The sequence below is a fragment of the Hippoglossus hippoglossus genome, chromosome 23 (genome assembly GCF_009819705.1).
Source record: "Hippoglossus hippoglossus isolate fHipHip1 chromosome 23, fHipHip1.pri, whole genome shotgun sequence".
NCBI classification, from domain to species: domain Eukaryota; kingdom Metazoa; phylum Chordata; class Actinopteri; order Pleuronectiformes; family Pleuronectidae; genus Hippoglossus; species Hippoglossus hippoglossus.
Window position 1 is genome coordinate 4,508,055 of NC_047173.1, and position 14,560 is coordinate 4,522,614.

At 41.7% G+C, this 14,560-nt stretch overlaps 1 protein-coding gene across 2 annotated transcripts in view; it reads right to left on the bottom strand.

Moving 5' to 3' along the window:
• Nucleotides 1-14,560, bottom strand: part of ano2b (anoctamin 2b) — a 58,726-nt gene that overhangs the window by 12,622 nt on the left and 31,544 nt on the right. For both annotated transcript variants that reach the window (XM_034578719.1, XM_034578720.1), the window contains 4 exons: nucleotides 11,652-11,794; nucleotides 6,359-6,511; nucleotides 5,760-5,812; nucleotides 4,508-4,680 (listed from right to left, as the gene is read on the bottom strand). In XM_034578719.1, the coding sequence (XP_034434610.1) occupies nucleotides 4,508-4,680; nucleotides 5,760-5,812; nucleotides 6,359-6,511; nucleotides 11,652-11,794 (522 nt within the window). The remainder of the gene's footprint in view (nucleotides 1-4,507; nucleotides 4,681-5,759; nucleotides 5,813-6,358; nucleotides 6,512-11,651; nucleotides 11,795-14,560) is intronic.

Sequence of the window (14,560 nt, forward strand, 5' to 3'; positions counted from 1 at the left end):
GATGAGGGTATATTGTGATATTTGCTCAGTCATTCATGTTTTGCGTGTACCGCTCAGACCCCACTCCAATGATTTAAATGAATAAAAAGCTAATGCTGTAGCTCAACACTTTTATGTTAGCAATGAGACAAAAGGTAACTATAGCTCAAAGCAAAGCATATAAGTGAGTACACCCTGGAGAAGTCTTGAATGCTATATTTTATTCATGGAGCCTCTTTCTGAACCAAGTACACTGAATTAAGACCTCCGGGTAACAAGAGTGGTACCAGCCAACTTCCTGTCTGCTCAGGGAACAAGCACTGTCTTGACATGAAGCAGGGTCTACGCCTAAACGTACCACCGTCATCATACATTTTAAAATCTTCTCCTGAGAGAAAATCATTTCCCACATACAAAAACTGAGGATTTGTGGTTAAATCTCCCTCCTTCTTGATTTTATTATGGTTTGATTTATCGGCTTACGCTGTGCACGTATTGTTTGCTGTCAGTGTGAAGTTCTTTGACTAAATATAATTTGATTTAAACCTGACTCCTGTCAGCAGAGGTCACGAATGCAGATTCAGAACAAACAAATACAAATATCCCTGGAGTCAAACTTGCTTTTCTCTTGCCCCCCTCCACACAAAGGTCAGAGGTCAGCTGAAGATCAGTACAGGCTGGAGGTCGTGATTCTCTCAACATCAGCAGAAGCTTTGACCTCGATCACCCACAAAGCACCACTTTTTAATGCGACTCTCTAATTTTGAAGTTAAATCAATAACAACCACTATAATGATCACAAATATGTCGTATGTGTTGGCAAAGTCAAAATGAATGCACTGCAAGAATCTTTTCTCTGGCTCTGCTGGTGATTTTCCAACAAGTTAGTGTAATGACCAGCCCGAAGCCACCCAGTAAGAACAGAGAGGGCAGATTCCTTCCAGCTGTCGACCTGATCGCTGCATTAAATGCCACAAGCACGTCGACTTCATTTAAGGAGCTATTTGTGGTGAATTGAAAAAGTAAGACTAAGTTTGTGGAAAAGGCAAGAGAACAGCGGATAAGAGACCAAAAAGGGATGACAGGTGACTTAATGTGAAGCTGGAACAGACATTTTAATTTGCCATGGTCAGAAAAACTGACCTCAGAAGCCCTGAGGTGAAGAATAACTTAATTTGTCATAATAATTTTTAACATCACCAAAATTGCCTGCCACTTGCCTTCAGGGTTTCCATAAAAAAAAAACTGAGGAGCTGCTAATAACAACGATTAACAATGGCTTCATTCTATTTAAGTTTAAAATGAGACAATGTGACAGAGAGCAGGAAACTGACAACGAAACAACTTCATGGATTTGAGACAAACAACCATTCACTCTCACATTCACACCTACGGCCAATTTAGAGTTTAGAGTCTCCAGTCAATATAACCCCGATCTGCACGGGAGACCGTGGGAGGAAGCTGGAGTTCCCGGGAAAAACCCACAGAGACACAGGGAGGAACATGCAAAACTTCACACAGAAAGAGACTTGACTAAAGCGGGACACAAACCAAGAACCTTCCTGCTATGAAACGACAGCACAATCCACTCTACCACCGAGACGCCCGTCTTATCCATTATTCACCAAGTAATTTTTCCCACTGTAAAAAGTTTTTTTTGTGTGTAAATAGGCCAATAAAGTTATGCATTTGTCGGCTGTCACACAGATTGGCCTCGCACAGAATAACCAGCGGCTGTTTTTGTTAAATTACCTAATGTACTATCTGATGGAAATAGTTCTGTTGCAAATTACCTCTGTTTCATTTAAAAGTATATAAATAGACTTCCTTTTTTGGCATTTTGCCTTTATTTAAATCTCTACAAAGGGGACAGTGAACAAAAGCAGAGACAGAGATACGACATGAAACCAAGGCCCCCTCACCGGGAGCTCAACCATGGACATTATGGTTCAAGGCTTGACCACAAACCACGAAGCCGCCCGACGTACACAAGGTCTATTTTTAGCACATATGGATTGTGTCGAAACTTGGAGAGAAAGCGAGACAAACAAAAGGGAACCTGACCGGATTATGTTTATGCGTTCTACATCTTCTTTACATTGCTAAGTTTAAGTAACATACGCTACTGCAACCCGAAGATAAATAGCCAGAAAACACAAAATGGAGCAGAATAACTTGGTATCTACAAAAGGCCTCCGAAAAAAGTGATTCCCTGTAAATAGACCGTAACTTGTGTTTGCAGACACTGGTGACAGCTCTAAAATCGTAACCACCGTGCCGAATTCATAGTTTACCCACAATTTCTATTTCGCACTTCAACACTGGGAGTATAGTGGAGAGAACAGGACTGCAGAGATGCGGAGGCATGCTCGGCCCACTGAGGCAGAAGCTGTCTTCAAGCTCCTCACATGGCTGTTTTTAAACGCCATTAAAGATTGAAAAACCTCAGGGGTTGGCCTCGATCACACCACCCGTCTATTCACCATTCACCCATCCCCACCGCCCCTGCCTTTCTCCTTTGCATTATTTCCACATGCGTCCACGCTTCCCCTCTCCCTTACTGTTCCTCCCTTGTCTGGATCTTTGCATCTTATCATCTCATCTGATCATCTTCCTCAATGATATCTTCCCATTTCATCTCTCTATCCCCTGTTGGACACCATCCTCCATTCAGTCATCCGCTCGTGACCTCTCTCCTACCGCCCCAACCCTCTGCATGTATGCATTCATGCAAGACACCCCCAAATTAACCGGGTCAAAAGGAAAGAGAGAAAAAAAAGAAAAAGAAGGTTGTGAACTGTCTGGAGCATCTGACATACTTTGAATTACATACTGCGCTGAATCATTTGCTTTGAGCCCAGAGGCGTTGTCCGCGCTGCCTGGATACAGTCTGTACATACACAGCACACACCCCGCAGACACATGTGCCCTTCTTGGAACATCCACCAGCCAATTTCACGCCTAATAATCGCTCAGGACGTAGAGTATCTTGTCGTGTTTCGGACGGGACATACCGCACCGCACTGACACAAAGACTCGATTCAGGCACTGCAATTCTTCGCTCTCGTATGCAACAGCAGGTCAGCCCCAGCTATCTGTGGCCACCGGCATCCATGACCTTCTCCTCCGCAGCGATTTATATTGGTGTTATGAAAGAGACGTTTGCCCCTGGCACTCGTGAAAATGTACAGAAGATACAATGGTGCACTGTCTGTAGCTATGCGCCGAAGGAGCTTCACTGGCCTTGTGACATCATCTGTCATATCCGTTGTCATTAGCTAAGGAATCAAAATGCGACAACGCGGGAAGGTGTGTGTCGGCATCTCAAACCAAAACTGCTCCAACTATTAGATTGTTCATGTTGTTTTTATTTCCTCCGCCAAGGATGTTATGTTTTCATCTGTGTTTGTTTGTTATTTAGCAGGATTAGGCTGATTTCCATGAAATGTTCTGGAGGGGTGGGCCGTGGCCAAAAGAAGCACCCGTTACATTTCGGTGCGGATCAGGGGATTGATTTGATAACTGTGGTTGGGACCAGGTTGGTTGGAGAAATTTTCATCAAGGGATATTGTCTAAGTTATCCCAATTTGATTCAAGAACATCTTATTTGTTCCACTCTATCTCAGAAGCAAACTTGTGCAGTTGCAAAAGATAGATGCAAAAGGCCTTTGATGGCCAAGAATGGGATTACCTGCGGCAATTTGATGTTTTAATTTAATAATAACTTATTGTATATAGCAAAAATACGGAATTCTATAGCAACCACATAGAGGCAAAAGATATACATAGATCACAAAAACAGAATATCCTGTTTTCCTTTATGGCACAAAACAGAAAGAAGACTTGCACAGTTGCTGTTGACAACACAGGCCGACAGGTAAAGGGCAGTGAATGTTTTGCATGGCTTCGAGTGTAAATATAAGAAAGGGCACATCAGTAATCAGTCTGATACCTAAGAATTTCTAGATACACATATTGAATTGAATTGAATTTTGAAAGGAAAATACAGGATCCAGTTGGAGATCGACTCCCACTCCATAAACCGATCAACTCCCACTCCATAAACCAAAGGAGAGACAGAGACATCCGTCTGTCAGATTAAATAGATGCAAGCCTTGACACGAGCATGATTAGGAAAGTTAACTGTTGTTGAGACAGAGTTCCAAGGGCGGTGTTTATGTATTAGATAAGGTCAAAGTTATAAGTTATTACAAGACAGGCTAACGCTGTTTAATCCACGAAGACAAAAATCCCCCGGACTAAACCCTTCAAATAGATTTATTGTGTCAAAGATTTATAGAGTTGACGTGACTGTTTTTTTATTAAAAACCAAGTACAAAAGGAAAAATCGACACAACAAAGTGACGGGTGTGTGCAAATTGATGTGAATGAAGACGTGAATAAATAGGTATCTGTTTTACTATATTGAACCAGGTATGTAAGTGTGTGTGTGTGTGTGTGTGTGTGTGTGTGTGTGTGTGTGTGTGTGTGTGTGTGTGTGTGTGTGCGTGCGTGCGTGCGTATTTACCGGCAGACGGTGATGTCTCCAGAGTTCTGCGGGGCCGTGCCGGGTTTGAGGCTGGACACGTTGAAGTAGGAGAGTGTGTGGTCAATGAAGCCGTGCATGGTGCCACTCTGACTGTACATGTACTGGTAGACGAGCCGAGGGATGAAGTCTGACGTGAAGGAGATCACGAAGGCCTCCAGAGGGAAGGAGCGAGACGGAGACACACATGGGGCAGAGAAATATTTTGTCTGTCAGCACTGCTCAAAATCACAGCATGAGAAAATTGGTTTAGCCTGTAAAAGTTGCGATTTGCCAAGTCTTCTCCCTCGGTTTTTAGCGAAAGAGGTTCAGGGGTCAAAGTGTCTTTTTTTCAGATGTTGAATAGCACAGGCAGCAGCAACATCAAATGGAGTCTGCAGAACTGGGAGATGCAAGACATGTTCACAAAAAGGGGAATTCTGCTTCCAGTTTTCCATCGCCTTGAAGCTCCCAGGGCAGCTTAAGTCTGTATGTGAGTCCAGTGCCCCATAGCTCTAGGATAAATAAAAACTCCTGCTGCCTGTTTTTCCAAATCCTCCACAAATCTGTTTAGTATTAAAAGTAAACGGAATAGCATTTAGTTAGCCGGCCAGAGACAAATCCCGAGCAGAACTTCCCTGACCTCGTACAAATACACACACCTTGACCTCCGCAGATCAGCATTTATGGGTCTTTTTGGTCCTAGTTCTCAGAAGGTCATCACCGGGATTATCTCGGGCAAACACACAGGTCTAAATTTGGATTTGACATCAACTAGCATCAGGGTAGGCAGCAGACAACTTAAGGTCTGCGCAGGACACGCACATGGCAGACGTGATGAGAGCTGGATTACATATAGAAAGGTTTCTGCGGAGAAGTTAGAAGCAAAGCACTGTGTTGTGTTGTGACCTCTGTCTCTACAAATCCACCCTCGCCCACAGTACTGAGCTGTCGATTTCATTTTCATTCAAATTGTTTTGTTGAAAATGTACAATCTAATCTCGAGTCTCCAGAACTATCACTATGAAATAACTTTTTTTACGTTATTAAAACACTTATTATGAGTAATGTTCTTCTATGCAACATTTTGGCCATGTCATAACAATACTGCCCATTGGTAATTTACTCACAACTGTAATATTCATAATTTAGGCTACAGTGTGTACAGCACATACAGTTCTATCTCCACACATCTATTGTACATGCATCTGCCTTCATCACTAATTCAATAAACAGATCCGGCATTAATACTTACATTTATAATGACGGAGAACTTTCCCATTCCACTCAGTATGTTGTACCATATACCTACGGAAAGAGGAGCAGGCGTGAGTTCATTAGATTGTGAGAACTGCTGGTAAAATCTGTTCATTATTATATTTCAACTATTTTTACTAAGACATCTTTGTGCACAGAATGTTACATCCTTTATTTCTGTCAAGGCACAATGTGGGGAAACCCTCACACACTTTACTTGAAAGGACACTGTTGTCCCACAGAACATGATGTGAGAAAATGTCCTGAACAACAGGAACATCTGCTGACTCACAGGATGATGGCATCTCATAAAAGCCTATGGTTAAACTCCACAATGCAGCAGTCAAGCTGATTTAAGAGTTATTTGGGTTTTAGCCAACAGCAACAACATGGCTATACGAAACTGCTAAAAGGCGTCTGTTTGTCAAGCTCTGGAAAAATGCAATCAGTGTAGTTTCAGTTGAGAGATGTCTGAAATGGGGATTCACAAGCCGTACCACCCTAAATAACTGGGATTTATGGGAAATTCAACACTTATTATGAGGGATTTTGGGGATTTTCGGTGAATTGTGTTATATATTTGTCGGAGCACCTTACCGATGTCCTTAGCGCGTATGGCCACCGGCCTGCGTAGCTCTGTAATAAACTTCTTGGCGTCCAGTCTGATCTCGATGACGTTGTTGAGCAGGGCGAAGAGCGGAGCGAGCGGGAAGGACGCCACGAACAGAGAGACAAAACCGAACTGGATGACTGCAGCAGGCGAGAGAGAGAAAGAGAGGGAGAGAGAGGAGATTATTAAACAGGCCACAGTAGGTGAAGGGTTGATAATAGTCATTTCTGTTTTGTTCATTTGGAACAATAAAATATTCATAACGGGCCAGTCATGAATTGAAATCGTACACTTAGTCAAAGACGGACACATTTCCCATCATCCAGCTGCTGCCGCTGCGGGATTACGTTAAAACAGTAACATATGTACACACAGAACCAACAATGAATGTCCTTGTCAAATGTCAATCCTGTTTCAGCCTTCATAACAGTTCCTATTGTAACAGTGCTGGTGACATCCCACCACAGTTTGCAGTAAACACAACCAGATGCTTGTCAGGTTCAAGTTTACAACACAGTAGTATCGTGAGTGTCACAACATGTAAAATACTACAAATCTGCCACAGTCATCGCGGCAGTGGCAGAGCTTGGGGCTCCGGGTTTAGTACATGTATTTAAAGGAGCAATTTTGCAATAAAAATTTTATGAAAAAATACAACTTTAATAATTCCTTGTATACATAAAACATAGCTCAAAGTGATTTACATTATGTATGTTATAATGAAAAAAATACAATAAAATAAACAACAACAACAAGTGCTTAACAACAATTAATGTACATAAAGACATGAAAACATACAATTACTATAAAAACAGTTGCAGAAAATGAAATGAAGTTCCCTGCAGGTAAAATGTGAGTTAGCAGAATGTGGGTCTGGAGAACGAGGCCACTAAATAAGAGAAGTAAATTGAGGTTAGTTAATTTAAAAACAGCACATAAAGAAAAGTTAAATACAACATTATAAAAGAAAAAAAAAAAGAAAAATGCTGCAGGGCATTTACCATTGAGGTATTATTCAATGCTAAAGTTACGGTTCCTTTTCAAAGTATTTAATTTGCTGGCTTCCCTGATATCTAATGAAAAATAGTAATATGAGATGCTACTCATTTGTAGTAATGTGCTAACAAGGTAAAGCACAGTTCATTAGGGATGTGCACAGACACAGGATGATTTACGTCGTGTTTCCAGAAAGATTGCTTTCGATGTGTTTCCTTAACTTGCTGGAGACATGAGCTTGGTTAACGTTGGCTGCACTGACATCTACTGTAATCATATTACTGTAATTGTGCTCCCATTTGGAGGAGGCATAAATCTATTAAAGACCCTGTAGGATTGGAAAACATCTGAGTTAAATGGCCGAAAGACAAACTGCAGTGCATGTTGTTTTGCTCTGTGAAACTGAGAGGTCGTACTAAATCTTCAAATGCTGTGTGTGATATGAACTTATTCCCAGTGACTCGAGCAGCCATTTCTACCACGTGACAGGAAGAGCGAGGTTGGCACGTGGGAACGAAATCAACAGAAACATTTCGAGATCGACGGCCGTGAATGACGCTGGTCCGGTCAGGAGTCACACTGTCTGTGCCGCGGATCAGATGATGCCTTTTAAGGTTAAACACTAAACGCCGCAACAGTTAAACAGGGACTTCTCATGATTAAGCAGTGTGTGGAACTATGTGTGTAAATCTTTACTGTATGTTATGCACTCTGTTAGATAACCCACGGACACATCATGCATGACTTATATTTAAACTAAGCGTGATGGGAATTTATTGGACAGGGCATACCAAATTACACCAAACACTGGAATTTGCAGTCGAATAACACCCTGGCTGAGTCCAGGCAAATAGCAAAAGAGACATCTTTATAAACCGATACATAAAGATCAATAAATGGTCAGAACAACATCCACCTGCTTCCTAAAAAGTAGGGAAAGTAAACATGAGGCAGTTTCCCTGATGCACTGATCGGAGCAGTGGAACTTCAGCAGTGTGGGAACGGGGATTTCCAGCGAGCGGGAGACTGACGGCTTCGACCTCGGGACGCCACGCACAGACAAAGAGTGGCGAGGAAGAAAATACAGCAGCGGGGCAGCGAGCGCTGGAGGGCAAGCTTAGAACCACCTCGTTATCTACCTGAGACGAGGTTGACGGGTTCGGGGGCTGGCCCAGGCACACACACACACACACACACATGTACTGTGCAAACACAAAGAAACACACACACACCTCAACATAAGCAGAGGGGCTCATGGATACATAGACGAATACAAAACAGAGTTGTAACACAAGCCCAGGACAACCCATTCACAAGCTGACAACTACGTGTGAGTGTGTGTTTGCATGTGGAGCTCAGACATTCTGACATTCCACACTGTGTCAGACCTTTTCTGTCAGTTTCTCTACCTCCCACCTCCCTCTGGTGTCTTTAGCACATGAAATCTCCTCATTATCATATCACAGCTCCATTACACATGATTTTATCCAAAGCGACTTACAATAAGTGCAATCAACCGTGAGGGTACAAACCCAGAACAGCAAGAATCATGAAAGTTAAAAAATATAAATAAACTACAAAGTGCTACATGTAAGTGCAATAATAAGTGCAACTAAACTTAAACAAATTGTTTTTTGAGAACTGATGATGGTTATTAGACTGTCATCTTCTTAACCAAAGTGTAGCTGGAAGAGATGTGTCTTTAGCCTGCGGCAGAAGATGTGTAGACTGCCTGCTGTCCTGATGTCAGTTGGGAGCTGGTTCCACCATTTGGGAGCCAGGACAGCAAACAGTCGTGATTTTGTTGAGTGGCTAGCTCTCAGTGAGGGAGCAGCAAGAGTGGACAGGCTGGGGTGTGAGGCTTAACCATGTCCTGGATGTAGACACAGCACGGTACGCAAGTATTAGTGTCTTGAAGAGGATGCGGGCTTCTGAGTGAGAAGGGGGCGTATTCTCCTGATGTTGTGTAGCATGTATCTACACGAGCGGGTTGTTGCAGCTATGTTGGCGATAAGGGAGAGTTGATTGTGGAGTGTCACACCCAGGTTCCTTGCGGTCTGGGTGGGGGCACCATTGCAAGTCAAAACTAAAACATCTCCAAAGACAAAAAAATGAACCTCCACATAAAAATACTGGTAGCTGCTATTATAAATGCCAGTGAATTTTTCCAAATATAACAACCTGCTTCTGTGTTAAAAGATTCAATTGTTGTGTTAGTACACACAGTATATTCCTAACTCCTTATAAGCTTGTGTCGTACTCCACATGTACAAGAACATGTCTCATGTAGAACACGGGAAACATTTTTACCACCAAAACTTATCTAATTTTCTTTTCATTCTATGGATATAGCATAATATGGCCAGTTTTACTGTTTCAGTTTCCAAGAACAAATGTTGGCACTTTATAAAATAATGTTGTTGCATGTTTACTGAACTGCTGCTGCAATTTGTCAACCAGGAAACGCTCTGAGATATCAATCTGTGAGGAGCATGGACTGTTAATAAAGATGGATGACGCATCTCCACGTCCTCCCACTATCCGCCCATACATGCACTCGACCAATCGTGAGTCAGTCTCAGCTGCATTTCAAACTCCCATTTAAAAAAAAAAAAAAGGGTTGTCAATGATTTTCCACATTCAGAGAAGGAACTGCATTCAATGAAGACTCTTGTATTTCTCTCATACAATCAATTAATCAACCAATCAACCAACGGGCCAACTAACCAACCGCCAATCTAACCAACCAACCAATCAACCGACCGCACGATCGACCAACCAACCAACAGATCAACCAAGCTACCAACAAACCAATAAACCGACCGATAAATCAAGGTGGAGATAATTGTGTTAAACTGTGATATAACCAATAAAAACTGTTATTTATGGGATACATCTGCTGATCACAATTGTAACCAAAACACTTACATTTAATCGTAACTGCTAAGTTTCAATTTCAAATAAATACTACATTTGTCATTGTGCATTTGTCAGTAACTTCTTCATCAAATCGTAAGACTTCACTTTATCCTTAAAAAAAAAACGTGATATACGCTAAGAGCTACGTGTGTTTGTGGTTCTGTGCATGTGAGTGAGCATGTGTTTGTATTTATATACCAGCACACATAACAACTCAACACCTGCAGCTCTTAACCAGCTCCATATAAATCTCCCCTTCACAGCCAGTGAATCAGTCAACTTTTACGAGCACATAACTGTTTCTCTTTGAACCAGTGAACGTTCTGTGTGATGACATTTGGCAGACTGACATACTCCCGACAAACATTTATGAAAACTATCAATACTCTTGATTTCATTTTACTATCATCCTGATCACATTTTTTCTCTTTGTTGACTTCATCTCATTGTTATGTGATTGCAGTTTTCCAATCTTAACCTGGAACTAACATCGTGGGTTATTTCAGTTGTTTCTCTGCCTCCTGGTCTTCCTCACGATGCATTTTAACGATTCTCTGGATATTATTACATGATAATTACATTTTTGGGATTTATTGTTTTTTTTTAACTTTTTTACTTGTGCCAAGGAAAGTTGAACGGGCCGAGTGGTGCTTAGCAGCAGTGACACTGCCAGCTTTTTCAAAGTTATTGTTTAAAAAAATCATATTTACATCATTTGCACAGTGACCCAGATGTTCAAACTTTAGAGATTTCCATCACTGTTCCCCTCCTCATTTTGCATCACAGTTCGCAGGCTTTGTTAATGGGAAACAAACAAAGTGGCTGAAACCAAGCCACGCAGCGCTGGGCCTTCCTGCTCAGGCACAGGGTAAGAATAAAAGCAGAAGAGGTCGGGGAGGGTTAAAACTTTTGGTAGCTCCATCTCACGCACACCCTGACTGACAGGCACGAATAGGGGAAAGGTAAAGCATCTGAGGCTGACTACACATGAAGGAGGAAAAGATTATTCATCTGTGACTTTATTTAAAGAATTTCTGTGGATGGGGATTGTGACAGACATGCGCGTAAACAAATCCTCATTACAACCGAATGTACACTTGTTTGCATGTGGATGAATGTAACAAGTCCTGCACACTGAATGAGGTAATCACGGATCCTTAAATTCTTCATTCAAGATGTGCAAGTTTAGCTGAGCAGGGTCTTGTTGTTCCTCACAGATACAGATTACATAACACCTCCCAGGGATTAGCAGAATACTCAGTTTAAAAGTATGCAGGTGCCCGAATAGCTGCTTTTTGTCCCTGAGGCTATTATTCTCACTCACTGTGTGTGTGTGTGTGTGTGTGTATGTGTGTGCAGACTCACTCATCTCCATGTATTCGGGCGTGAGGCCTTCAAAAGGAGCCAGAGCGTGGTCCAGGTTCCACTGCTGTGGAGGCCTCTCCTCCTCCCTCTCCTCTTCTGCTGATCCTTTATTCTTCAGCGCTCGGACCAACTTCTTCAGCTTCCTGCCACGACAGACAGAGAGAGATGGATAGAATGATTAACTATAAAACGAGAACACCAGGTAATATGGAGGTTATTTTAATTAAAAGAATGTAATGTTACTGTGACTAAAAAACAAGACAGTCATAATAAAAACCGAAGAGAAAGTCTTTTTTTGATGTTATCACTGGGAGGTGCCAGTGAATTTAATGTCACATCATATTTAACCTTGTGGAACAGTGACTGGTTTTAAAGGTCCACTGTGTAGGATTTAGTGACATCTAGTGGTGAAGTTGCATGTTGCAGCTAAATACCCATCACCTCAGCCTCCCCTTCCAAACACAAGAAGCTGTGGCAGCCTTTGGTTGTCATAAAAACTCAAAAGGTGTTTAGTTTGTCCAGTTTGGGCTACTGTGAAAAACATGGCGGCCTCCGTAGAGACGACCCGCTCACGATGTTAATATAAAGTATTTAAATATAAAGGGCTTATTCTAAAGAAGAAATAACAATTCGTACAATTTAGATTATCACACACTAGTGAAACATCACTAGGACTATGTTATATTCAATTTCTGGTGATAGATTCCTTTCAACGACCTTTAAAGGTCCAGTGTGTAGGACAGAAACAGACTGTAATGGTTATTATGATGTTTTCATTAGTATACAATCACCCAAAACTAAGAATAATTTAAATCATGTTCACGTTATATTAGAATGGCCCCTTTATTTACATCAGCAGTGGGTCCTCTTCCACAAAGTCCACTATGTGTCACTGCCATGTGTCTACACAAGCCCGGAATGGACACATCTAATCCTTGCACCGAAGAGGACCTTTCATGCTTTAATGTCCCCAGGAGGCCACCATGGATTGTCCTCCCCCTCGCCTCACCCAGGGCAGGTGAGGCGAGGGGGAGGACAATCCACTAATATAAACACTTTCACAGAGACTGGCAGCGATGCTCATGAAGCTGAGTGATGCTAAGAGAGAGCCAGGTACAGAGAGATGAGCGGGGGCAAGTACAGTATTAGTGTGTTCATGTATAGTAGCTCTTATTAGTGTAAACTTACATACAATATAATGTGTGAACATACACAAATCAGTGCATGCATGTGGTTGAGCATGTGAATGTGTGTCCTCCTTGTAAAAACTCCAATTAAAGCAGCTAAATGCTTAACTGCTATATTTATATGGGTTTCACACAAACACAATTATTACAGTTTACACGGTAAGGAGGTGGTCCTAAACACACACACACACTCAAGTTACACACTCACTGGTCAATGAAAGTGATCAGAAACAATAACCAGACTTTAAGCAGGATAATAAATATGAAATCACAAAATGTTTAATTTGAAAAATACTTTAGTTTTGCAGTATTTTGATTTGAATGTGAGAGACGTACCATCCAGCACAGCTTCACATTGAGTTTAGAAAGGTGAAAAAGATAGTTTTGAATTTAATGGGATTTCTTCGAAGTCACGAGCTGTTTGGAGACACTTGCACCTCTCCGACACTCACCACGGTTAACCGGTCGTCACCCATGTTTGTGAGCTCTGGGTAGTGACTGAAAGAACGAGTCTGTGAATACAAACAGCTGACATGTGTTTTCTCCTCTGGGTGGTTGGGGCTCAGCCTCATGTCCGGGTTCTCTTGGTTTGTTTGTGTTCTGCTTTTTTTTTATTTATAAACGCACCGGTCCATCTGTTATATCTTTAGACAGAAGCTTTTAGGGTCAGGTGCATTTTTGCAGACCTGTAAAATGTCTCTAATGTCTCTGCCTTCACTCAACGACTCCTGAGATTCGCTATGAAACCCGGCGTGCTGGCCCACAGTATAAAGACAGTGGCGTTCCTGGTCGCCTCCCAGGTGTAAAACTTTTTGCGATGGATGAATGTGAAACAGATGTGGAGGTGGTATTTAGATGGTATGATGGTATGTGCCGCAGCTCGCTGGACGTCCTGGAGAAACCACAGAGTCTGATGGGACTCATCCAAAGGGGTCGGGAGGTCAGGCTGCGCTCACAGCCACAGTAACAGTGCAGCCGGCAGCCCGGCAGCCAAGAGGCACCTCTGTTGTGTGACAGTTGTTATAGACAGAGCCGACCTCTGACCTTTGGGATTTGCATTTAAAGGCTGAGCCGTTGCCATTGTAAAGACATGGGAGGAATGTTTTTGGGAACAAAAAGAGGTGCGGGAGTGTTGCAGGGACCTGCGAGCAAGTCTGTTGTAGCCTTTTAACAGAGCTTGTCAAAGAGATACAGAATATATCAGTGTTTTTTGAGATGTTGACTCAAATATAATCTTTGCTGGTTTTAATATCACATTTATTAACAAACATATTTTTAAAAATTACATTTTTGGATTGAACAGATTGAGACGACTGTATGTCATGACATTAATCTAAAAAAAATTTTTTATGAACACCCTCTAATCAAAGGTGGCTCGGGAGCACCACGCTCCTCAGACACAGTTTTTATAGTTTTTTTTTAAATTATATTGTTTTAACGTTGTTTTTTAAAATAGTTTTATTGTTGTTCATTGATCTGTCTTCTTCGATTGAATCGCTAAGTATGATCTGGCGTTTGTATGATTTACTTACTTTGGACTTATTATGGTTTTGAAAGGTGCTACATAAATAACGTTTATTATTATTATTATTAAAACTATAATTTGATATGGTATGGGAATTAATACAAACCATGAATAAAATAAAAATTTGGCGGATCATTTGGGTTATCATCACTGTCTATTTATGTGTATGACAGGTGTCACCGTCCAAGTGGTATATT